Source organism: Eumetopias jubatus, unplaced genomic scaffold, assembly GCF_037043125.1.
Source record: "Eumetopias jubatus isolate StellerSeaLion01/CBP00866 unplaced genomic scaffold, mEumJub1_p1.0 scaffold_8, whole genome shotgun sequence".
In the NCBI taxonomy this organism is placed as follows: domain Eukaryota; kingdom Metazoa; phylum Chordata; class Mammalia; order Carnivora; family Otariidae; genus Eumetopias; species Eumetopias jubatus.
The window spans coordinates 66,060,858-66,087,794 of record NW_028274814.1 but is presented as its reverse complement, the minus strand read 5'-3'; the positions used below and the strand labels follow the sequence as shown (position 1 = coordinate 66,087,794).

The 26,937-nt window shown below is 38.2% G+C and overlaps 1 protein-coding gene across 17 annotated transcripts in view; it reads left to right on the top strand.

Moving 5' to 3' along the window:
• The window catches only part of CAPRIN2 (caprin family member 2), a 46,784-nt gene that overhangs the window by 6,189 nt on the left and 13,658 nt on the right, over positions 1-26,937 (top strand). For 14 of the 17 annotated variants that reach the window (XM_028113246.2, XM_028113242.2, XM_088025995.1 and 11 more), the window contains exons 4-12: positions 8,988-9,074; positions 14,068-14,306; positions 15,598-15,680; positions 17,977-18,144; positions 19,179-19,222; positions 20,035-20,706; positions 23,111-23,233; positions 24,366-24,447; positions 25,859-25,914. In XM_028113246.2, coding sequence (XP_027969047.1) covers positions 8,988-9,074; positions 14,068-14,306; positions 15,598-15,680; positions 17,977-18,144; positions 19,179-19,222; positions 20,035-20,706; positions 23,111-23,233; positions 24,366-24,447; positions 25,859-25,914 — 1,554 coding nt within the window. Of the gene's footprint in view, positions 1-8,987; positions 9,075-14,067; positions 14,307-15,597; positions 15,681-17,976; positions 18,145-19,178; positions 19,223-20,034; positions 20,707-23,110; positions 23,234-24,365; positions 24,448-25,858; positions 25,915-26,937 lie in introns of those variants that run through there. The other 3 variants (XM_088025994.1, XM_088025997.1, XM_088025998.1) reach the window with 3 other exon arrangements.

Sequence of the window (26,937 nt, the reverse complement as noted above, 5' to 3'; positions counted from 1 at the left end):
TATAAAATGATTGAATGTTACATGTTTTTAGATACAATTAAGCATATAGTTTGTGGTACTTTTGAGAACTAATAATCTCATACTAGCAATGTATATTTGAGGTAGAAATTTAGAAAATGCAGATAAATGGGAAGAAAAAAATCTATAATCTGACCCCTCAGAACCATCATCAGTAGTGTAGTATTTAATTAAAAAGCTCTTTTTTGTGAGTAAAGCGATAGAAGTTTATTAAGTGAAGATACAGAAAGCTCTCAGAGTGGGAGGGGTCCTGACAGAGTTGCCAACTTGGGCCTTTAGGGTGGTCTTTTCTAGAAAGCTAACTGGGGAACTTAGGGAACTTAAATCTTTTTTTTTTTTTTTAAAGATTTTATTTATTAGAGAGAGAGAGACAGCGAGAGACGGAACACAAGCAGGGGGAGTGGGAGAGGGAGAAGCAGGCTTCCCATTGGGCAGGGAGCCCGATGTGGGACTTGATCCCAGGACCCTGGGATCCTGACCTGAGCCGAAGGCAGACGCTTAACGACTGAGCCACCCAGGTGCCCCAACTTAATCCTTTTAACATCTCTATTGATAACACCTTGAATGGCTTACCTTCTTTTCAGGGGGTGGTTATTCTTTGTTGATCACAGGTAATTATCATAAAGACACCCGTCCCACACGACCCACCCCACATTCCTAGGGCTGGGTGGTCCGATTTGTCCCCTTATCTCTGGTTTCCCCACACCTCTACATTTTTGGGGATTTCTGCAAGCCTGATCACATAGCCCCCTATCTCTCTCTCCCCACCTAGCCCTGTCTTAAAAAAAAAAAAAAAAGTTTTGCTTTTCACCCTGTCCTTCCTCTGTTCACTTATCTTAACAAAGTACGGTAGTCCCCTCCATCTGTGGGTTTGCTTTCCCTGGTTTCAATTAACCTGTGGTCAGCCTAGGTCTGGAAGCAGAAGATCCTCTACCGTTCCCTGTGCTTGTGCTCTGTTTCTTTCTCTCTGTCAAATCTTAAAAAAAAAAAGGGTCAATAGTAGCCTAACACTGTCAGAGTGCCTGTGACTTTCAACTCACTTCATCTCATCATGCAGGCATTTCATCAGCTCACATCATCATAAGAAGGGTGACTACGGTCAGTGAGATATTTTGCAAGACCACATTCATAAAACCTTCATTATGGTATATGGTTATAATTGTTCCATTTTATTGTCAATCTTTTTACTGTGCCTAATTGATAAACTTCATCGTAGGGATGTGTTAAACAGTATATATATGGTTCAATACTATCTGGTTTCAGGCATTTCCTGGAGTCTTGGAACACATCCCCGTGGATAAGGGGGAACTACTGGAATGATTGCTAGTAGGTTCTTAGGTATCTGTCCAGAATATCTTTAGGTCTCTATAAGCAAGCAAATACTCTTTTCCCTGCCTTCTCTTACTCCATTTTCTATACAGTTTAGCTTAGCTATAGATACATTTGGGGCCTTTATTCTTGTCCCTTCCTTTTTTTTTATTTTTAAACTATTTTTTTTTACTTTAAGATTTTATTATTTGACAGAGCGAGACAGCAAGAGAGGGAACACAGTAGAGGGAGAAGCAGGCTCCCCACTGAGCAGGGAGCCCGATGCTCTTTTAAGAGGCGCCTGGGTGGCTCAGTCGTTAAGCGTCTGCCTTCGGCTCAGGTCATGATCCCAGGGTCCTGGGATTGAGCCCCGAATCAGGCTCCCTGCTCAGCGGGAAGCCTGCTTCTCTCTCTCCCACTCCCCTGCTTGTGTTCCTGCTCTCGCTGGCTCGCTCTGTCAAATAAATAAAATCTTAAAAAAAAAAAAAAAAACTTTGAAAATCGCTTATTTCATCCAGTTAAAAATTTATTTTCGTAGATTGAAGCAAAGTAAGTTTTGGTAAGTTTGTTACTTTATTTCTAATTTTGTGTGGTTCTGGTTTTTTACTTTTAGGTTTTTTTTTTTTTTAAGCTAGCTTCTTGGTTTATTTTAGTTTTTCTCTTCTACTGCTTTTATCTTTCTGCTTTCCTTTGGTTTATTTGCTTCATTTTCTACCTTTGAATTGAGGGCTTAGTTCATTTGTTTCCTTTTTCCCTCGTTGGTATGCATTTAAGGATGTGAATTTTCTTTCAAGTGCTGCTTTAGCTATAAATTGGATACTGTATTTTCAATATTGTAGGCTAGAAATTTTGTAATTTCAGTTTGTATTTCTTCTTTAACCCAATATATGTTTTTAATATTGTAAATAAAGCTTTCTGTGATCGGCATGGCTATTATAACCTCTTTTTAGTAACTTTGAAGTAACCTGTCAAGACTAAGCTAAAGGGGCGCCTCGGTGACTCAGTTGGTTAAGCAACTGCCTTCGGCTCAGGTCATGATCCTGGAGTCCCGGGATCGAGTCCCACATTGGGCTCCCTGCTCAGCGGGGAGTCTGCCTCTCCCTCTGACCCTCCTCCCTCTCATGCTCTGTCTCTCTCTCTCTCTCAAATAAATAAATAAAATTTAAAAAAAGACTAAGCTAAAGACTAGAAAGATTTCATTAAGATTTTTAGCATAAACCTAGATTTTTCCTTTGAAACAGTGAGAAATTTCTTTTTTTTTTTTTAAAGATTTTATTTATTTATTTGATAGAGACAGCAAGAGAGGGAACACAAGCAGGGGGAGTGAGAGAGGGAGAAGCAGGCTCCCTGCTGAGCCGGGAGACCGATGCGGGGCTCGATCCTAGGACCCTGGAATCATGCATGACCTGAGCACAAGGCAGACGCTTAATGACTGAGCCACCCAGGTGCCCCATGAGAAGTTTGTCTTTTTAAGATTTTATGTAAGACAATGCGCATGTGCGCATGAGTGGGGTGGGGAGGAGCAGAAGCCGACTCCCTCCTGAGCAAGGAGCCCCATGTGGGATTCAGTCCCAGGACCATGGGATCATGAGCTGAAGGCAGCCACTTAACTGACTGAGCCACCCAGGGACCTCATTGAGAAGATTGTCTTAATGAGGTTTTTTAGAGTCCCACTTATAACTTCAGTATCTCTTTTGGTTCAGCTCTGGATTTGAAATGGAGAAGTGAGATTCAAGTGAGTGCTTGAGCAAGTGGCAAGGGGCACTTTCAGTTTCATTGAAGTTTTTATTTTTAAAGAATCAGGATTTGGTAGCCATCTCTAGTTGCTGAACTCTGAGCCTATGTTATATTTAATGCGTAATGCCAAACTCATTAAATAATACGGAATCTTCTGTGCTTTGTAGTCCCACAGCAGTTGGCCTAGTCAAGGCACACCACCTAAATGTTACATAGGCTTTTCCTAATTAATGTCCTTGTCTTGACGCCTGCCTTCAGTTCTCCAGTCCTACTTCCGCTAGTGTTCTTTTTTTTGAAACAGAAATCTCAGTATATAATTCTGTTTAAAATTGTTAAAATTCTGGTCAGAATCTTTAGCATATTTGAGGCTATAATCATGTTCTGAACTGCGTTTTATTATTTCAACAATAATACATTAATGTATTATTTACGCTGGGAGGGTCGGTGCTTAGTGTAACGGTTATAACCTAAGGGGCAAATGTGCTGCTTGTCCTCGTGGATACAGTGTGATGGAAAAGAGAGGTGGGAAATAAGTAAATGCAAATGGGATGGATGTTACGGAGAAGCACAGAGTGATGATGGATTATAATGAGGAATCTAACCTAGTTTGGAGAATTGAGGACAGCTTCCTTGAGAAAGAAGTGCTTTAGTTAAGACATAAAAAAATGAATAGGACTTAGCAAGTTAAAATGGGAAAGGAGGAAGAAGAGCAGGCTAGGCTAGGCAGGTGCTAGACTGTGTTAAGGGCCTGAGTAGGAAAAGAATGTTTTTACAAAGAGCCCTTAGGAAACTGGAAAGAAAGCCAGTATGGATAGAGGAATGTAGTTAGAGGGGGAAAGCCACATATACATCTTTCTTTGCCATTTAAAGACTTTGCGCTTTTTCTTAAGGTTATCAGAAATGATACAGATAGGTTTTAAGCAGAGCATGACTATAGATTTATAATTAAAGAAAATCACTTTGTAGGGTGAGTAATGGTTTGGAGATGTTAAGTGTTGATGTAAGGAGACAAGTGTTGGCTATAGTCTAGGTCAGAGGTTATAGGTACCTTGCTGGTACCAAGGTAGCAGCAGCGGGGTTTGAGTAAAGTAGCTGGATTTGAGAGGTAGAATTAACATAGCTTGGTGACAGGGTGTAGGAGTAGAGGGAAGAGCCAAGGATGGTTTCCAGGTTTCTGGCTTGAACACTTGGATGGATGGCAAAACTATTTATTGGGCCTGGAAACACTGGGGGAGAATAAGGTTTTGGGAGGATAGGATAAAGAGCTCAATTTTGGACCATTTTAATGTGCTTGTGAAACATAAGGGGTGATATGTGGTAAGTATTTTAAGATGGAGCACAGAGAAGTTTAGTCTACAGATACGTCATCTCTGGACGGCTACTAATTGAAACCATGAGAAAAGATGAGACTATCTTGGGTGAGAATATAGAAAGGAGAAAAGCCTAGGACTTTTGATATTTGATGGTTGAGCTTTTGATATTTGATGTTTGAATAATAAAGACTAAAAATACGGTGAACTTAGGGTCAGGCATCATTTTGAGTGATTTATAAATATGAAATAATTTGAATTGCCCAACATCTCTCTGATATAGGTTTTATTTATTTCATAAATGTTAACTGAGGTGAGAGGTTAATGGAAAAATTTTACTGGTAAATAAACAGCTGGAGAAATGGGAGAAGAATGGAAGTTTCGTGTTATTAAAAACAAAGATATTTGTAGAGCCAGAGGATGCCTTCATCTTGAAGTCTTCTGACAAGTAAACCAAAAGGAGAGCTGTAAAAGATCCATGGGTTTGAAAGGTGGTATTGACATTGCTGATTTTCAGCCAGGATAGTTACGGTGGAATGGTGGAAACAGAATCCAGGTTGATAAAGGCTAAAGAGGAAATGAAGACTGTGTAGACATTTTTGAAATTTTTCTGAGACCCGAAGGAGGTGGTTGCCAAATTTCTAATTTAGGTGGGGTTGGGGGGGACCTGAACGTGAGAGAGCATGAGCAAGGGGTAGGAGCAAGGGGAAAGGGAGAAGCAGACTCCTTGCTGAGCAGAGAGCCCCATGCAGGGCTTGATGGTTTAAGCATTGACAGAGAAGGAGAAACTCAAGATTTTTAAACGGGAATCACAGAGTTAAGATTTCTCTTGAAAGCATAATTGAAAAGGATCCAGGGCACAGGTAGAAGAAGGATATCTCCTCTAAACAAAGGGAGGAAGAAAGGCTGGATCCACATTGGATAATGGGAGGTTGAGGTAGTAGTTCCCATTTGATGCTGCTTTTCTTAAATCAAAGTTAATACCATTTGGGGGTAAATAGGGAGGGGGGTTATTCCCTTCCGGTTTTACGTACCTCTGAGGGCTGTGTACTATGATTGTATCGTCTGCATTCTTGGTTCTATAGTCAGAAAGCCTCTTTAGCTTTTTTTTTTTTTAAGATTGTATTTATTTGACAGAGACAGTGAGAGAGGGAACACAAGCAGGGGGAGTAGGAGAGGGAGAAGCAGGCTCCCCGATGCAGGGCTTGATCCCAGGACCCTGGGATCATGACCTGAGCTGAAGGCAGACGCTTAACGACTGAGCCACCCAGGCGCCCCAAGCCTCTTTACCTTTTTTATTGTGAAACATGATCCCAACAAAATGCTACATGTAGGTTATATTCCACAACAAAGCAAGCATCAAAATCCACCATGCAACTCCAGTAGTACATTACCAGCACCACCGAAGCTCCTTACGGTACTTTCTCTTTCCTATAGCCTGACTCTAAACTTCCACAACCATTACCTTGCTTTATTTTAATAGCACTTGTTTGTTGCCCTGGAATCTGTTAGAGTTGCTCTCTTGTACCTTTTAATAAATGTTATCTTACTACATGTTCTGCAGTTTGGCTTTTGCATTCATTAAGTTTAGGATTTTTATGTTAATGAAAGTAATTATATTTTATTTGCCTTACTCTGTAGTAGTTTATAAGTAGATGACCTACTTTGAGCAATCTTACACATGTTATTGACACAGGGCAAGATTTTTTCAGGGTATATACCTATCATGGGCTGCAGGGTATGCCCATAGTTAACTTCATAGGTAAAAATGCCATACTCTTGCAAAATTATTTTACTAATTCATGCTAATACTGGTAGTATCATAGGAGTTCTTATTATTCTATATCTTTGTAAAGATTTAGTATTATCGGGCGCCTGGGTGGCTCAGTCGGTTAAGCATCTGCCTTTGGCTCAGGTCATGATCCCAGGATTCTGGGATCAAGCCCTGCATGGGGCTCTCTGCTCAGCAGGGAGTCTGCTTCTCCCTTTCCCCTTGCTCCTACCCTTTGCTCATGCTCTCTCTTTCTCTGTCAATAAATAAAATCTTTTTTTTTTTTTAAGATTTTTTATTTGACAGCGAGAGAGGGAACACAAGCAGGGGGCAGTGGGAAAAGGAGAAGCAGGCTTCCCACTGAGCAGGGATCCCCATGTGGGGCTCAGTCCCAGGACCCTGGGATCATGACCTGAGCTGAAGGCAGATGTTTAACCGACTGAGCCACCCAGGCGCCCCAAAGAAATAAAATCTTAAAAAAAGATTTAGTATTACCAGACCATTTTTAAAACAGCTTTTTGAAGTATCATGTACATAAAATTAACCCATTTTAAGTGTATGTCAGTGATTTATAGTAAAAATTTGTAGAGTTAAGCAATTTCCAGGACAATCCAGTTTTCAAACATTTTTGTGACCCCTTCAAGTTCCTTTTTGTGTTCTCATTTGCTTTCTAGCTCTATAAGTTTGTCTTTTAGGATATTTCATATAAGATAGTCTTTCCCATATGGCTTCTTTGACCTAGCATTATGTTTTTGAGGTTTACCCTTGGTACAGCATGTATCAGTAATTCATTTCCTTTTATTACTGACGAGCATTCCTTTGAATGGTTATACCACATTATGTTTATTCATTTATCAGTTGCTGGATGTTTGGATTGTTTTTATTTGGGGCTATAATGAATATGCTGCTATAGAAATTTGCATGTATGTCTATGTGGACATATGTTTTCATTACTTTTGGGTAGATAGCTAGAAGTGGAATACTGTATTACTTTAATTATGAAGACTTTATTTTTTTAATTATGATGACTTTAAAATGTATGTGGTTAGACAATTTTCCCATCTTCTGTTTCATATTATTCTTCCATATAGAATTAAAGTCCCATTAAAAAATCTACACTTTTTCTTTTTTTAAAGATTTTATTTTATTTTATTCATTTTATTTATTTTATTTATCTCGAATGATCGAGACACAGAGATAAGAGAGCACAAGCAGGGGGAGTGGCAGAGGGAGAAGTGGGCTCCCCGCTGAGCCAGGAGCTGGATGTGGGGCTCGATCCCAGGACCCTGGGATCATGACCCGAGCTGAAGGCAGATGCTTAACGACTGAGCCACCCAGGTGCCCCCCCCCTTTTTTTAAGATTTTATTTATTTGTCAGAGCGAGAGAGCACAGCAGGGGAGCAGGCAGAGGGAGAGGGAGAAGCAGGCTTCCTCCTGAGCAGGGACTCGATCCCAGGACCCTGGGATCATGACCTGAGCTGAAGGCAGACGCTTAACCGACTGAGCCACCCAGGTGTCCCTACACTTTTTCTAATTATCAGCTTTGTTAACCAGTGAAATCTTTTTGTTGTTGTTGTTCATCTATGAAATACTAAAACTCAATTAAATTTACAGTATCTTTTCTTTTCTTTTTTTAAAGATTTTATTTATTTATTTGACAGAGAGAGACACAGAGAGGGAACACAAGCAGGGGGAGTGGGAGAGGGAGAAGCAGGCCTCCCGCTGAGCAGGAAGCCCGATGTGGGGCTCTGTCCCAGGACTCTGGGATCATGACCTGTGCCTGAAGGCAGGCGCTTAATGACTCAGCCACTCAGATGCCCCATATTTACAATATATCTTTACAATACTTAATTTTGCCTGTTAAGGTAATTATTGACAAATCTTTTCTACCATAAGAATAATTTTTTTTCTTGAAAGACTGTTTGAGAGAGGGAGAGTGCCTGCATGTGGGGAGGGGTAGAGGGAGAGAATCAGTAAGCTAAGCAGATTCCCTGCTGAGCATGGAGCCCAACATGGGGCTTAATCCCATGATCCATGAGATTATGACCTGAGCCAAAACCGAGAGTTGGATGCTCAGCTGACTGAGCCACCCAGGCACCAGAGATTTCTTGAAGTTGCTTATTCATCTGTGTGATCCTCACTGTGCTTCTTGTGTACTATATTTGAGTAGTGAATGAATATTGACAGGAATTCTGTTGGCTTATTGCTCTTAAAAACAACAGGTCTCTGTGAGCTTACACTTTATAGACAGGAACTCAACTGTTATGGCTCAGATTTCTAGTATACAAATGAATTTTTATATTTTTTAATTTTTAGATTTTTTTTTAGAGGGGCGAGAGGCAGAGGGAGAGTGAGAATCTCAAGCAGGGGCTCAATCTTGACAACCCTGAGGTCATGGCCTGAGCCGAAACCAAGAGTCACGCTTAAACTGAGCCACCTAGGTGCTCCTAAATACTGAATTTTTTAAATTTAACTTTATATAACTTGTATTAAATGCTCTATCTCCCTCCTTTTTTTTTAAAGATTTTATTTGTTTATTCGACAGAGCGAGAGAGGGAACACAAGCAGGGGGAGTGGGAGAGGGAGAAGCAGGCTTCCTGCAGAGCAGGGAGCCCGACGCGGGGCTCGATCCCAGGACCCTGGGATCACAACCTGAGCGGAAGGCAGATACTTAATGACTGAACCACCCAGGAGCCCGGCCCTCCTACTTTTTTGACTATATATAGTAAATGACTAGTTAATAAAATTTGAAGTCTTCTCTATTATTTTTATAGGAACACTTACTCTGAAATATTTGTACTTAGAAGTTAACAGAATTGATGTTTTCTTATCCTATTTGGTAGGAAGCAGTGGAGAAATACGAAGAAGTACTGCATAACTTAGAATTTGCCAAGGAACTTCAGAAAACCTTTTCTGGACTGAGCCAAGACGTGAGTATGTTTGCTTTCTCTGAAACCACTTTATTGATCTTGAGAAAGATATTAGTGTCCATTAGTGATGTTCAGTTACCATCATCTAATTCCTGCTGATACTTTATTGGGGTTGACAATAGCTAATGAAGAATTAGTGTTTTCAGATTTCTGGAGTCTCAAAACACAAATGGTATCTGAATATGAGGTACCGTGATAAAGTATTAGTTCTCTAAATGTGTATCCACTGTGGAGTTACAGCAGTCATTGAGAAGGGGGTACATTTATGAAGATGATTTTATTTTTTTTAAAGCAGTCCTTTTTTAATTTATTTTTTAGAAATGGGGAGAGGGAGAGGGAGGGGCAGGGGAAGAGAGAGAATCTTAAGCAGGCTCCACGCCCAGCACAGAGCCTGACACGGGCTTGATCTCACAACCTGGAGATCAGGGTTGTGAGGTCAAGACCTGAGCCGAAGTCAAGAGGTGGACACTTAACCGACTGAGCCACCCAGGCACTCCTATGAGAGAGATTTTAGAATATAGGTTTATAAATTTATATAGCATAGGCTTGTAAGTTTAGCTTTATTTAACATGTTAGGAGACAATTGGTAAACTTTTTCTTGAGACCATGATAGTTATTACTAGGAAGATTTGTGATTGTTGTTAGAGTTAAATCTGGTTTCACAGCTTGTTAGATTTTCTTTTGGCAGTTGACACTTTTATCTCTGACAGATTTAGTTAGTAATTAATATGAAGCTTTAAGCATTCATTAATGAAGTATTCTTTGCTGCTTTACAGTTGTGTTAAAAGGCCCATAAAGATCATGTTTTAACAATTAAGGAAATTTTTTTGTAAATTCATTTCTGGGGTGGGGAGCATGCTTCCTAAGATAGTCTTTCACTTTTTGGATATTCTTTTTTTTTTTTTTAGATTTTATATATTTGATTTTTTTAAAAATAAATTTTATTTATCTTTAAACGATTTTATTTATTTGACAGAGATCACAAGTAGGCAGACAGGCAGGGAGAGGGAGAAGCAGGCTCCCTGGCGGGGCTCAAACCCAGGATGCTGGGATCATGACCCCAGCCGAAGGCAGACGTCTGACTGAGCCACCCAGGCGCCCCTATATATTTATTTGAGAGAGACAGCATGAGCAGGGCAAGGGGCAGAGGGAGAGAAATAAGCAGACTCCCCACAGAGTGCGGAGCCTGATGTGGGGCTTGATCCCAGGGCCCTGAGATCATGACCTGAGCCGAAGTCAGATGCTTAACTGACTGAGCCACCCAGGCGCTCCTGGATATTTTCTTCTTGTATGGTGAACTAAAATTCTCGTTTCCATTCCTCTGGCTTCAAAAAAACCTCCCCTAACAAAAAAGGCCAACATAATCATTTCTAGACTGAAGACATCTACCATCTTAATCCTTATAATATCGTTGCTCTCTTTGGATGTTTGACTTAATTAACTCTTAAAAGGTAGTGTGTAAATCTAAAATAGCCTAATATAGAGCCATTACCTTCTGTTTTCTGGATAATTCTGTTAATGGAAGTTTAAGATTCTGGCACCTGGGTGGCTCCGTTGGTCGAGCATCTGACCCAAACTCTCAGGGTCATGAGTTCAAGCCCCATGTTGGGGGTAGAGCTTACTTTTAAAAAAAGTCCAAGATATTAGTTCTTTTTGCCAACCATAGCATATTTTAACTCAAGTTTACTCATTTATACCTTAATTTTAGTAGTTTCTGTGAATTCCATAGTAACTTAAATATTTGCAGGCCATTTTAGATATACTTTTAAATCAAATTATTTCTTTCTTTTTTTTTTTTTTAAGATTTTATTTATTTATCTGACAGAGACCCAGAGAGAGAGGGAACACAAGCAGGGGGAGTGGGAGAGGGAGAAGCAGGCCTCCCGCGGAGCGGGGAGTCCGATGCGGGCTTCGATCCCAGGACGCTGGGATCATGAGCCAAAGGCAGATGCTTAACGACTGAGCCACCCAGGCGCCCCTATAATACTTAAAATTTTCTATTAACTCTCTTTACTCAAAGTTATTTGATAATTTTAGTTTTTTATTCAAGTGTTTATTTTTTCAAAGTATGTTTTTTTTTAATTCTTTTTAGGTTTTTTTATTTTTTTAATTTTATTTTTTAAAAACATTTATTTATTTGACAGAGAGCGAGAGCAGGAACACAAGCAGGGGGAGCAGCAGAGGGAGAGGGAGAGGCAGACTCCCCGCTGAGCAAGGAGCCTGATGCGGGGCTTGATCCCAGGACTCTGGGATCATGACCTGAGCCGAAGGCAGACGCTTAACCGACTGAGCAATCCAGGCGCCCCTTTTTAGGTTTTTTTTTTTTTAAACACCTTCTGTGTGCCAGGTACTTATGTAATGTCACTTGATTTTTACAGCAATCTAGGAAATAGATGCACATATAGTGCCATTTTATAGATAAATCTGATGCTCAGAACAAAAGGATCTTCTTCAAAATCGTATTGCCAGTAAGTGGTAGAGTGGGTGTAGGGCCCTAACTATTTTTTGCTCCTAAAAACCGTGTTCTTTATACAAGGATATAGTATCTTTCTATTTACATGTTCTTCCGCTCTTGTCTAGAGGTAGTTACCAGTTAACCTCATTGGTTATTTTTTCTCATTTATACCATGGATTTACTTTCACTTTAGGTGAGGTGTTAAAGTACTTTGGAACATGCCTTCATGAATCAAGACCCCAAAGGTGGTTGCCAGTTACCTTCCAACATAGTAATTTTTGGACTTTTACTAAAGTTTCTTTTGTCAAACCTCTTGAGAGTCAGTTTTGCATTGTATAACATTTTCTTTCCCTTCAAACTAGTTGGAAGCCTTTCTCTTCTTCCCAGCTGTATCTCTGTCTTCATGACATGAGCTCTGTCCTGGTGGGGATTTATCATTCTACAAGGGATCAGAAGATTTTATTATTCAATATGATTTATTGATAGTGGTTTACTTCATGTCTTCTTTCTTTACAAATCAGTCCTCAGCTGAAAGAAGAGAAGAAAATGTAACCTGATTTCATAGTTTCTACATAAATAAGGAGAAATAGGCTATTGTCAGTAGTTTTCTGATTATGATGTAAGAAACAACTCATTTTCTTATTTGATACTTGATCGATTCAACAAATATTTGAGGTCCTGTCATCTGTCAGGCTCTATGCTGGGCACTAGTGATACATATTGGTGAACAACAGAGTTATAGTCCCTGTCATCACAGAGCTGAACCCTAATGGAGATGCAGGTAAATAAAAAGGTAACCATTTAATGTAATAGGTACTTGAATAGGGGAAGTTCAGGGTATCTTGAATCCATAAGAACATCTACTCCAGCCTTGGGAATGGCTAACAAGAGTTCTGAGGTAATCCTGGGATATAAACTTGAAGATGCCCTCAGCGTCAGTTGCCTTTCCTTGTACCATCATGAAACTGTCCCAAGAGAATCCTACTGTCTTGGAGAGGTAGAATTGCCACCTCTAATCTCTTTCCTTCTCTCAAGCAGAAACTGAGAATCCTGTAGTTTTGGTAAATGTTATTGGCTTAAGTCCGTATTGAGGTCTTGGAAAAAGCATTTCTGAGCCTTTGCCATCCTGAAAATATCCTAACCCACATGACCCCAACCAGTCCATTTCTCATTCTCAAAATTTTACCTTCACCTACGGTCTCTCGTCCCTGGTAGTAGCACAAGTCAAATTTATTAAGTGACTTTCATACCTCCTTCTTAGAAAGGAATTAATGTCATAATGAATCTTTTCCTGAGGTTTCCTCTCGTCTTAATCTGTTAGGATTTATGAACATGTCTTTTGGAGAGTCTTAAATATGATGGTATAACAAGTACTTTAACCTGCATATAGGAAAACTTTTGGATTTTTGTTTTGTTCTCTTAATCTTCATAACTTGGAATATATCCAGTATGATGGAAATATTACAATTAGAACAACATCTCTGGGGAGAAAAGACCTTTTAGGTTTCCTACTGGAAATAGATGGTACTTTTTATTAATTGGTATTTTATAAATGGGAAGCGACTTCTGGCACCCATGTATTATATCAGACTTTAAGAGATTACTGTTCTGAGCTTTAGAGCCAGACACAGGGTGCTCAGTCTGCATACATATTTATTTGATGGAAAATTTATGTTCTGCTAACTATCCATACGTGTTTGGTTAGCCAAATAATGAAAAATACAGCTACGGGGTGCCTGGGTGGCTCAGTCGTTAAGGGTCTGCCTTCGGCTCAGGTCATGGTCCCAGAGTCCTGGGATCGAACCCCACATCGGGCTCCCTGCTCAGCGGGAAGCCTGCTTCTCCCTCTCCCCCTGCTTGTGTTCCCTCTCTCACTGTGTCTCTCTCTGTCAAATAAAATCTTAAAAATAAATTTTAAAAACAAAAAACACAGCTCCATCCAGGCTGAACTATTATGAAAATCTCAGTTTTACTTAAAAAAACTATTTGCTGTGGATGTTTTTTTTAGCATTATGCTTGTGAGACATTTTCTGTTTGGTTTTCAGTTCCTTACACTTTAGCTAGTCTTCTTTGGTTTGTTGAAAATGGACCGTTTTAGTTGAAATATTCTTCTAGAACAAGAAATTTAAGAAAAACAAAGACTTCAAAACTGAACTGAAGCATTTTCTTAAAATCCTTGGCCTAAAGAAAGCTTGATACACATAAATATGGAAAAGTTAAGTTTTACAATCAATATATGTATCAGCGATAGGTACTTTGTTTATCATGGTGATACCAGAGGTACTAAATACAGCCTGGAATTGGGAGATACTTGGACTTTCTAAGCTCCGGTTACCTGAGACATACCACCATATTACTCAGTCCCTTCTTCAACTGAAAAGGAAAGGGGTTAAATGAACCTGTCAATTTCACAGTGTTTATGTATGTATGAGATGGATCATCTAATCTCGACTCTTTGGGATTAGACTTTGTGGACAATGAACTGCTAATACGGGGTGGTGGAGAGTTGGCAACTTTAATGAAAATTTGTTTTAACAGCTACTTAAAGCGCAGAAGAAGGCTCAGAGAAGGGAGCACATGCTAAAACTTGAGGCTGAGAAGAAAAAACTTCGTACTATACTTCAAGTTCAGTATGTATTACAGAACTTAACACAGGAACATGTACAGAAGGATTTCAAAGGGGGCTTGAATGGTGCAGTGTATTTGCCTTTAAAAGAACTTGACTACCTCATTAAATTTTCAAAATTGACCTGCCCTGAAAGAAATGAAAGTCTGAGGTAAGCTAATGAAAATATTTTCCTAAAAGAGAACATAGAACATTTTAGCCTAGATATACATATACACACATACACATACATAATAACATATATGTATTACAGTATATATAGAGAGAGACCGAGAGAGAGAAATTAAGAGAACATTCATTTGATTCAGCATGGGAAACATTGGTGGGACCAGACTGTGAGAGGGTTGAAAGGCTGTCTAGAAGGAAAATCAATTTGAAAGATCTCATTAATGTGCTTTTTTAATTGTAACATTGATTTTAAAAATGATGTCTGATCAAGTTTTGCCTCTATACAAGTAACCATAAAACTGATGATGTATTATACTTAAAAGTTTTTTTTTTTTGTAATTATCTCAGGCTGTTGTATTACCTGAGAGTCTTTCCCTTCTTACTACTGCTGTACTTAAGTGGAGGTAAATAAAATGTAACTTGGCCAGTATCATTGAACTTTCCCAAAGTGAGAATTATTTGGTGGTCTTCTTATGCTGTGAATAAACACCGAGAAACAAATCTGATAATTTAAGAGACAAAATCAGCAAAATTTAGGCTATCCAGTTTTTCCCCCTATAGTTATCCATTTGCTGTTCTTGGTTTGATGGAGGAAGTCAGCTAATGAACAAATCTCTGTTTCTGCTTTGTTAGTGTAGGTCCTTCCAGTGTTGTCTTTTGGCCATGCTAAAGCACAGTCAGATGTCAGTTGTTTTGGAACTCAGTCCTGTATCAGGAAAAAAACCTAATAAAACTTAATTTTACATATATAGCCATATATATATTTTTAATTTCCATTCTGATAGTCTAGTCCATCATCGTCTATCTGGTTGTTTCCTTCTCTTCACTTTGATGGATTTAGGGAGTGTAGCTTAGTTTAATATGTGTAAGTGAAATATAATTTGGAAAACAAACTGCTGTTTTAAAGTCAAATGTAGATCTTAATATTGCCATTCCACTCTTCTTTCCTCTAGGACATTACTTGATAATTAATGACTTTGCATTGAAAAGAGCCTTAAACTCTTTTTTGTCTATTCCTTAATAGTTCTATTTAGTAAAATATTTTAGTTGTTTTAAGGGAAAATGCTTACATTTGAAATCCCTAAACTGGGCATTTAGTCATCTTTTATAAAATTTGAATTTTTTCATTTTGAGAGAGTAAAAAGACAAAATTAACATTGAATGTTTTGACTGTTGATGAGTTGCACTGTATAAATTGTATTGCTCCATATATATGTATTTATGTGTATGTACCTCTGAAGCTACTTTGTTCTGCTACTGCTTTTCCTTGTCAGTGTTGAAGACCAGATGGAGCAGTCATCCTTGTACTTTTGGGACCTTTTGGAAGGTAGTGAGAAAGCAGTGGTAGGAACGACATGTGAGTTTTCTCTACTCTTGACTTAGATGCTGTAAATACTAGACTTTGTTTAGAAGTGTAGGGCTGATTTTGTTTTGATATTGAGGGCTGAAACTGTCAGTCCGTTAGAACTTACATGTCTGGCAATACTACATTCATGTGGAGAATGATAATCTGTTTAGTTCTTTTCAAAGCAGCTATTATATAATGGTACTCAAATGGAACCTAGGGAGAGTTTTGAAGTGGCAAGTCACTATGATTTGGGAAAAAGAGCTAAAGACTCATACTTGCCTGACCGTTTTGGGGTTCAGTTCTCTGCATGGTAGTACCTGTTCTATTTATGAATTTTAAATCCACACATTGTTAATGGTAAGGCTTATCTACCAGATGTAAGAAACTATGAATGGTTTGGGTATATAGTTAATTGAAACATTGTTGTCTATCGATGTGGAAATGATCTGGAGAGAAAAGAGTCCTTTTGGCTTCCTAAATAGACTTGGCCAAATGACCAAGTACAAATGGACATAAGTACATAGTTTTGTGTATTAGTGTAGGATAATGAAAACGCTAGAAGCTAGCAAACTTTTTTTTAAATTTTATTTTTAAAAGATTTTATTTATTTGACAGAGTACAAGTAGGCAGAGTGGCAGACAGAGGGAGAGGGAGAGGCAGGCTCTTGCTGAGCAGGGAGTCAGATGTAGGGCTCGATCCCAGGATCCCGGGATCATGAACTGAGCCGAAGGTAGCCGCTTAACTGACTGAGCCACCCAGGCACCTCTAGTAAACATTTTTGTTACTAGTATTGCTTCCTTTTAAAAAAGATTCTAAGGATGCAGTATAACTATCTCAAAATTTCTAAGTCCTTTCAAGTTTAAATCATAGAAATTTTTTGCTTGGTTAGAATGCAAAATGATACAAATAACTTTGGGGGGACATTGGCAGTTCATAAAATTAAGAGTATGCTTACTATATGACCAAGCAATCATACTTATAGTACCCAAGAGAATTGTAAATGTATATTCACATAAGTACTTGTACATGAATGTTTGTATCAGCTTTATTAATGATAGCCCCAGACTGAACACAGCCTAGATGTACAGCAACTGATAATTGATAAAATGTGATATATCCATATAGTAGAATCTACTCAATAATAAAAAAGGAATGAACTATTGATACTGCAACAACATGGATGTAAATCTCAATTATGCTGAGTGAAAGAAGCCAAACCAAAAAATGAGTACATACTGTATGATTCCATTTATATGGAATTCTAGAAAAAAACATAACTAGAATGATAGCAGGTCAGTGGTTCTCAAGAGTGTGGGTGGAGGAGATTGATATAAAAGGGGCATGAGGGAACTGTTGAGTTGATGAGAATGTTTTATATCCTGGTTCTGGTGGGAGTAACGTGGCTATGTATCTGTTAAAACTGTACACTTAGGGGGTCCCAGCTGGCTCAGTCGGTGGAGCTCATGACTCTTGATCTCAGGGTTGTGAGTTCGAGCCCCATGTTGGGGGTAAAGATTACTTTAAAAACTGTACACTTAAATGAACTTTGTGTTTTGTAAATTATACCTCAAAATTGATTTTTAAAAAAGCTATGTCATAGTACTCCTATGAAAGGAATAATAACCCAAATCAAGTATGGACACTGTTTAACTTTGGAATTACATTTTTAGTGGACATTAAAAATGAAAGACTTTAGATCTGTTTATGGTGCAGCGACTTTAACATCATTTTAATAAGATTTTTCTTACTAATCAAATGGTGATATTTCTAGGAGTCACAGAGACCATAATTCAAGAGTAAAATTTTTATCATGGGATTTTGTAATTTAAAAATCCTTTAGATTGTCCAAGATAGGGTTTTCTAATGGTTAGGTTTGAGGAGCTTTTACTTCTCTAAGATCTTAATTACTTGGAAGGTAGAGTAATGCTAGCTGTGAGATCTTGGGGACAGATAGGAGAAATGGCTTTTCTCTGAGCTCAGGGAATAGATTTGTGCTTTTGTAACATATTAGTCTTTGATTAGGGTCTCTGATTTTAGTCATTTTTCAAATGGTGGAAATGGAGGCCAAGAGAAACTTCTAGTGACTTGCTAAACTTTGGGATTCTGATCCTAATTTTGATTCAGCGTGACAAAAGGATGGACTGCGTATTTACTCTGGTACTGACCAGTTCTTTGAATTCCCCCAGTGTGTAGGATATTATAACAGAATGGAACTAGGATAAAGTTATATTAGGATTTATGTTCCAAATAATTTCCATGAACTATTAGGTTATGTGATAACTAAGTCTTAATCATTCTTTCTTAGACAAACACATGAAAGATCTGCTGTCTAAATTGCTGAACTCAGGCTATTTTGAGAGTATCCCAGTCCCAAAAAATGCTAAGGAAAAAGAAGTGTCATTGGAGGAAGAAATGCTAATAAAATCAGAGAAGAAAAAACAATTACTGAAAACTGAATCTGTCAAAGAGTCAGGTTTGTTATCTCAGAAATGCTTTATAGTGCTTGCGTTTTTAATAACACAATGAGTTGTCAAAAGGATTGCCTTATTTTGATTTGTTAATTTCTACATGCATGGAAATCTACTTGCAGCTGGATAAGCTTAGGCCTGGAATATGTCTGTAGGCTTTATTACCATATTTACAGAGTGAATCTTTGCAGAAACATAAGGTTATTCTTTGTTACAAGAGAATACGCTGTGCAAATGAGGCCTTTATGGAATTTGAATGGATTTCTTTGTTAAATTATTAGTAAGATAATTCAATTTAAAATTGTTGATTAAAATCCTCATAGTAGAATTCAAAATGGTAGTAGAATGAGATTATAAATAATCTAAGGTTAACATATTTGGAAAAAATGTGCCAAAGTCAATAAAGGAAATTTTTCAAAATTGCACTTTTCTAGGGGGAAGAGATACTTTGAGTCAGTGGCACTTTTGTTCTGGTTTGTTGGGACTCAATTTATTTAAAAAATATCACTTCTATGTAGGTAGTCCAGGTCAGGGTTCCAGTAGCCTCTCACTAGCATGATTCAAGTTATTTCTTAGGTTTACTTTCTCTTAGTCTAATGCTTTAGTGTCTCCATTCCCTTACCAACTTCCATCCTTAAGCTGGCTTTGAGGAGGCCTTTAGGGGCCTGTAAAAGGCCTTTAAGGCCTTCGTTTCAAGCTGAGATGACTTAATTTTTACCCCATGGCTTGGCGTTACATAGTTTCAACTTGAATGGAACTGTATTTGTGCATAAGAGGAGATAGTCTTTATTTTCAACCAAAAATCAGTTTATAGGTGGAACGTGACTTTAGAAAAGTGGCATTTAAGGAGAGCTGCTAGCTTCAGCTAGCTTCAGACCACATGCTTTATAGTGGGGATTACTTTTGCCATGAATATATTTCATTGTACTATCCTTTCTTCTGAAATATGTCACTACAATTAACTACAGTTGTAATCAGCCTAAAAACATGTGGATTATTTAGTATTTATTTAATACTCAAGGGAGTATTATCTTTCCAGAGTCTCTTATGGAACTTGCACAGCCAGAGATACAGCCCCAAGAGGTAAGTTTCTGAAAGGTAATTTGCTGATTTTGGTTTTTGAGACTTTCGTACAGTGAGTTTAGGAGCTGAGGCTCTGGAACTAGATTTAAGCTTGAATCCCAGCTTTGCAGCTTACTTAGCTTAGTGACTTGGGTAAGATGTTTAGCCCAGCTGTGTCTGTTACCCTCATGTAAAATGGGGATAATAGTAATGCCTGCCTCATGTTAGTGTGAGGATTAAAGGAGTTCAATTCTAAATTGCTTAGAATTTGGCCTGGTGCACAATAACTGCTCAAGTGTTAGCTGCTGTTCTTGGCCCTTGTGTTAGAATTTAAAGATGGGTAGGATTTTGCTTTTGTCAGAATTTATTCACATTGGTAATTCATTCGCTTTCTGAAGTGACATTAAAATTCTTGGAAGCTGAAAAGAAGGAAGAGTCAGAGTCGCAGTGTGATTGATGCGTAATAGAAATAAAGGAAGGGCTCGGATTCCCGGAAACCTGCGGCCGAATGATGTAAATGTGTGTAATTGAACTGTCTCCTGCCTTAACGTGTTAGGGAGTCAGGTGGGTGGAGTGGTCTAAGGTCAGCAGAGGCAGAATAACCTCGGTAAAAGAGCCTGAATCAAGCAAACGTGGCACTGTGATGTGCAGTTCTTAGATTGCTATGTTTGAAGTGTCGAGGGTGGTGTTGGACAGAAAAGGATGCGGACAGAAATTTCCCGTTAGCATAGTGACTCAGGCCAATGGACATAGGAATACTAAAAGAATTCAGTGTTCCCCTCAAGGTCTGTTACAGATTTTGTGACTCAAACACATTTTTTTCTCTGGTCTAGTTTCTTAACAGACGCTACATAACAGAAGTAGATTATTCAAGCAAACAAGATGACGAGCAATCTTGGGAAGCAGATTATGCTAGAAAACCAAATCTCCCCAAATGTTGGGATATGCTTACTGAACCAGATGGTCAGGAAAAGAAACAGGAATCCTTCAAATCCTGGGAGCCTTCTGTTAAGCACCAGGAGGTATCAAAGCCTGCAGTTTCCTTAGAACAGAGGAAACAAGATCCAAAACTCAGGTCCACTCTGCAGGAAGAGCAGAAGAAGCAGGACGTCTCCAAACCCAAGCCAGCTCCTAGCCATTGGAAGCAAGAAGCTCCTAAATCCAAAACAGGATATATTCAAGAAGAACAGAAGAAGGAGGAGACACCAAAGCCTTGGCCAGTTCAGCTGCAGAAAGAACAGGATCCAAAGAAGCAGTCTCCAAAGTCTTGGACACCTGTGCAGAATGAACAGGACATCACCAAATCATGGACCACTAACATGTGTGAAGACCAGGATTCAAGACAGCCAGAGACTCCAAAATCCTGGGAAAACAATGTTGAGAGTCAAAAACACCCTTTAACACCACAATCACAGATTTCTCCAAAGTCTTGGGGGGTAGCTCCAGCAAGCCTCATACCAAATGACCAGCTCTTGCCCAGGAAGTTTAATACAGAACCCAAAGATGTGAGTTTGTTTGTATCAGTCTGCTTTGGTCAATGTAGGCATAAATAAGAACTTGTAATGATTTTTTAGTCCTCTTAAAAAAAATGTACGAAACCCATGTTAAATTAATGTATATAGCATTTCATTTAACTCTTCATTGCATAATTTATCGTTTTCCCTAGATAATTGGAAGTAGACCTATTCTGTGTTTCGAGCCTAACCTGAGATGAAATTTCCACAGTTAGAACATAATGTTTGAATGCCACAATTTTATTGACATGGTATGACATAAAAATAGTGGATGGTTCAGATAAGATCATAATGTGAACAAGTGAGAAAAAAAATGCATGTCACAGGATGAGAGGCTTGTTTTACTATGTTTCACTCATTTTCTTCCAGCTGGCCCACAGATGACTTTTTCTGACAGAAATTAGAATTTTCTGTATTTTCTGCTTTTCTTTCACTCATTTGTAATTGCTCAGGTTAGCCTGTACTCTTTGGTGGTTTGGTGGTTGCAGATATTCCAGAAGGTGGGGTAGGATCTGAATTAGTTCTCTATTTCTGTTTCAAAATGAGAAATTTCTGGAGATGGAAACTATAGACTTTAAATATTCTGTAACTAGGTTTTTAGAGTATGAGATTGGTTCAAATATGAGACCTAATTCTATTAATGGTAAATAACCTGTTTCAAGAATATAAGAAGGCTTATAATAATACTTGGATGCTCTGCTATTTAGTTTATTAAATTACAAGTTATTTACCCCTATTTAAATGCAAACTTGTTAAAAGCTTGTTTGCTAAGAAATGTGAACTTCTCATCTTCCCAGTGTTTTCTGTCACTGTCTAGTAATGTTCCCTGCACTTCCATGTCGTTTTAGCCAGAGGCTTTCTTCTTCTTTTTTTTTTTTTAAAGATTTTATTTGACAGAGACATAGCACAAGCAGGGGGAGTAGAAGAGGGAGAAGCAGGCTTCCCGCCAAGGAGGGAGCCTGATGCGGGGCTTGATCCCAGGACCCGGGTATCATGACTTGAGCCGAAGGCAGACACTTAAATGACTGAGCCACCCGGGCACCCTAGCCAGAGGCCCTCTAACAGGATGAAAAACATTTGCTTGGAGAAATCAAAGCATTGCATTTTATAAATAAATTGCCCCTACCTCAGTCCTACCTTAAGGGAAGAGAATTTTAGTGTTGTCTCCTTTTGCTTGCCTTTCTTCCTCTTCTTGAAGTGTTAATACCAGTTTTAACTTCTGACCCTGTAGAAGATTGATAGTCTTACTTCATTAACCAGATACACACAACAGTAATTGTAATGATAACTATTTTGAGAAACTTAATTTTAGAAACCCAATTTAATATTTTAGTAAAGCTGTTTTAAAAAAACCTAATTTAAAATTCCATTAGGTATTGCAGTGCTGAGCCTTTACCATACCAGAATATTATGCTCTTTGTTGAATAATATTTAAAATCAGGAGTGCTTAGTTGGAAAGGCTGGAACTCCTTTAATTTGTTTTTATGGTACAGACAGCATTATATTGAAGTTGCAGGGCCTTTCAGTGACTGAGAGGACATTTCTCTACACTTTCTGTTTTGCAATCTTAGACGTATAGAACATGACTAAGTACAGTCAAGGCCAAAATAGAGTTCAAAACTAAAAGACTAGATAACATGAAATTAATCACTAAAGCTCATACTTTTAACAGTCTTTCATATTTTCACCGAGGGTCTATTAACTCTTACTTTATGACACTTCTGACAGGCTTAGCTGAGTGACTTCCCAGTGAATTAGAAGGTGGAGAGGAGCCGGTAGGGGAGGCACACCGGCAGCTGTAAGAAGTTAACTCTATAAGCATTAGGTCTAATTCAGGGTATACAGCATGTGTAAGTGATTTAGTGTAAGTGCTCACCTCTTAATAGCCCCCCAAACTACACTTGCTCAGTAACAAAATGTAATAGCGTATTTCCTCAATTTTAAGATGTGTATGTATATATTTTTACATCTTAATGTTTCTGAAATCAGACATTTAAAAATGGGATGTATATTTAATTTGGTATAGGAATTTTTTCTCTGGGGAGAAAGCTTTTATGTGTCTTAGAGTTAGTGGCATCTAATAAAGGACAAGCTGACTGTGAACAATGAAAAATTTTTTATCAAGGAAGTTCTGTTACTTTGGGCCTTCCTTTAAAAAGAGGATGTTTTAGAAATACTCCCATTAAAGGGGTTCTGAAGGGGAAAAAAGTGCTTGAAGTTTGCTTAAATTATTTAGAGAATGCATTTATCTGGAAGTTTTTCATCTGAGATAAATCTGATAAATGGACTTTGCTATGTGTTTTGATTTCATTAAGATGTAGCGATAAGCTGAATTTCCTGAATTAGGCTGTTGAATGTGAATTTCACTCTTACAGATTGTGGGTTTATTTTGTAGGTGCCTAAGCCTATGCATCAGCCTGTAGGTTCTTCCTCGACCCTTCCAAAGGATCCAGTATTGAGGAAAGAAAAACTGCAGGATCTGATGACCCAGATTCAAGGAACTTGTAACTTTATGCAAGTATGAGTCATTCTTAAATGAATCTTGAATGAAATTCCTGGGGCTACTAGCTTCTGATCTGAAGCATTTTAATGAAATTGTTAGGAGCATAAATTCCGGTGTTCAGAATGCGGGTGAATCCTGGCTCTGCCACTTCCTAGCTCTCACAGTTCAGGCAGGTTACTTCACTGTCTGTCTTTTTTGAAAAATGAGAATAATAGTTTCTTACTAAGTTTGTTGTAATAAAATGAATTAAACATGTAAAAAGTATAAGTGCTCAAATATAATTTCTGCTGTAGATCTTTGGTAGTTTCCACTCAGACTGTGAGGACCTGCTCTGTGCCTGGTATCTGGTAGGTGCTGTTGTGCGTAGAAAATTGTAAGACATTTATTGCCTTCAAGGAGTTGATACTCCAGTTGTAGAAGATTGTAGTGTCATGGCAGTAGTTAATGTGCTAAATTGAGTCAGACTGAGTCTTAAAGAATTTCAGAATAGTACGACAATTACTGAGGGAAGAAGTAGACAAATAAGATATTTTAGTGTAGTAAAAAGATCCTGAACTTCGGAAGTAGACCTGTGTTTAAATCCCAGTTCTGCAGTTTACTAGCTGTGAAATCTGTGGCAAGGTATTTAGCCTGTAACCCTCTACTTGTAAAATGAGGGAATTCCTTACCCATTTAGGTTATGTGAAGATAAATGAAAGAACTAAAGTGGTTACTACAAGTGTAGCTTAAGTATTCAAAATGTTGGAAACATTCCTGGGAGAACCAAGGTACAGAATGGTTTCTCATTATGAAAGGTTTAATAATAGCATGAGCTAGTTTAGTGGTTGAGATAATTAAACCCTCATTGGTTGGACATAATAAAAGTGAGGTTATAGGATTAATGCTAGTGTTTAGGACCTCAAATCAAGCGGGTTTCCCCACCCCCAAGGTAAGCCTTGGAATTATTTGACATAATTTTAAGGTTTGACAGTTTAGATTTTATTTTTAACTCTATTTTTTCTCTTAAATAAAGACTAAGTTATTGACATTTTGTGATAGTTACTAGCTAGATTCTTTAATAGCTATGGACGGCATCATGAATAATTTAATGGCAATAGCTTTTAAATGAATAATTGTTTCTAGTCATGATTTAAAATCTTGTCTTTAGGAATCTATTCTGGATTTTGACAAACCTTCAAGTGCAATTCCATCGTCACAACCGCCTTCAACTACTCCAGGTAGCCCAGTAGGTATGTATTCACCCTTAATACTCAGAATAAATATGCATAGGTTTAACAGTTGTTTCCTTTTACAGATAATTTTATTCTGGATATCTTAAGGGTTAGACTGTCTATATGCTAATTTATTCTAAATTTATCTATATGTCATCAGTTATGTAAGGGTAAATTACCATTAAGACATTAGTGTATTCATCTTTTTGCATTCGTTTTATTTTATTATTTGTAGAAGACTTTTTTAAAGATTTTATTTATTTATTGGAGAGAGAGAAAGAGAGAGAGAGCATGAGAGAGGGGAGGGTCAGAGGGAGAAGCAGACTCCCCGCTGAGCCGGGAGCCTGATCGATGCAGGGCTCGATCCCAGGACTCCAGGATCATGACCTGAGTCGAAGGCAGACGCTTAACGACTGAGCCACCCAGGTGCCCCAGAAGATGTTTTGTTTTAAAGATTTGTTTGTCAGAGAGAGAGCATGAACAGAGGGAGAAGCAGGCTCCCCATTGAGCAAGGAGCCTGATGTGGCATCATAATGTGAGCCGAAGGCAGAGGCTTAACTGACTGAGCCACCCAGGCATCTCTCTGTTTGCATTTTAGAGAAAGTCTCCACATGTTTGAATGGAGATGTGCAATGGCTGTTTTTGTAATTTATGTTCTTTTTGAAGTGACTGGAGTCCTTTTGACTCTATAAATCTAATGTTGAAACTTTTCAATCCTAATTATGAGTGAAATGACCTCAGTCCAATTTGTTACACTGATTAACACAGTAAGTAATGATGGAACTTTGAATTGAATCTGATCTGACATTCAAACTTTCCTACACTCATTTATCTCAGGGGAGGAATGATGTAACTAAAGCCCTAGTCCAGTTTGTAGTGAGTAGCAGACACTGACTAGAGGATTGGTGTAGTAATTCCTAGGTGAAGTAAGGAGAATAGAGAGTAACAAAAGTGGTGGACATTAACAAGAAGAAACTAAACCAAAACTGGATAATTGAAAAGTATGTTAATATACATGATCAAAGAAAAAACCTGAAAAGATCTATGATCCAGCTAAGACTTAGTTTGAAACTTGGAACTTGAGCGTAAGCAGTTGATTACTATTCATGATAGCTCAGATTTTATCTTCCAGATTACTATTACTGGTTATTTTTTAAAGTAATAGTGCTTTTGGAAGCCTTGCAATGCTGCTTTTGCCCCTTTAACCTTAAAAACATCATTATGTATTTTATAGAAGGGACTAGTATTCTGTTCTTCTCTGATCCTCTCTGACTTTTTAAAGCTGTAATAGAAAATTCGTGATGAACTTCAGATCTGGTTCTTCCAGCTACTGCTTTTTGGTAAAGTAATAATTTTAGTTTCCACTCCATTGATAGGCATAAACTTTTCTCTACCCTGAGTAGTTTACTGTTGATTTCACTCTCTGCAGCATCTACAGAACAAAATCTATCAAGTCAAAGTGATTTTCTTCAAGAGCCATTACAGGTAACTTCTCTAAAGTAATCTTTCTTGGCTATTCAGGAAGAAACTCTTGCTTTGGTAAGAATGATCAGACTTGCTGATTTCTAATATACCTAACTAAATTACTGAAAATGTTCTAGGGATATCTAGTTTTTTAGGTAAACTATAACTAGTCCTCAAAAGGTTACCTAACGACCGCGGGGAAGACATCTGTTAGAAAAGAGAAGGCTAGCTCATGCTAGCAAGGAAAAAGCAAGTCTGAAGAATTCATAGGTACCTTGTCTGGGAATCTTACTTTGCCACTGAGCTCCCTAAATCACTTGGTGTAGCAGCATCGTAAAGGGTCTAAAGAAAGATACTAATTTTGTTTAACCCATGGTTAGCTAATCTCCCACGTCCCTCCACATATAAAGAGTTAACCTGAGGAACGGATTTTCACAGAACACATGTAGAGATATAAAGGGACCAGATCATTGAGATGCCTGATGCCACATTGCATTTCCTTCACTAGTAAGTTCGAGGTTTGCTCGTTTTCTGCTCATTACCTTAAAAAAACAAAAACAAAAAAACCTGTCATGATCCGTCTGAAAACCTTATGGCAGTTTTCTTAACGGTAACAGCTCTGACAGGTTAAATATTTTGACCAGATGGCTCAACAGTTCTTGTCTTCCTGTCCAAAAACTTGAGTAAATACCATTTGTTTACAGTGGTTTATATTTAGTTTGATAAGGTGTGGCTCAGTTTTCAAAATGTATTTGTTGAGCTGAGTCCCTCACTGCACTCACTGCTTTAAGGGCTCCATTTTATCTGTTTTAGCTGTTAGGTTCTAAATGAGACTTGCATTTGACAAGTTAAATTTTTTTGAAAAGCCACTGGTCTAGTTTAGTTCTCAGGGACAGGTCTGTGGATGGCTGCATCAGAAGCACTTGATCACTTTAATAAAGATATATGTTCCTAGATAACACCTAAAACCTACCGAATCAGAATTTCTAGGGGTGTTATCTAGTCATCTGTATTAGTCCTAAGCTTCCTGGGTGAATCTGCACA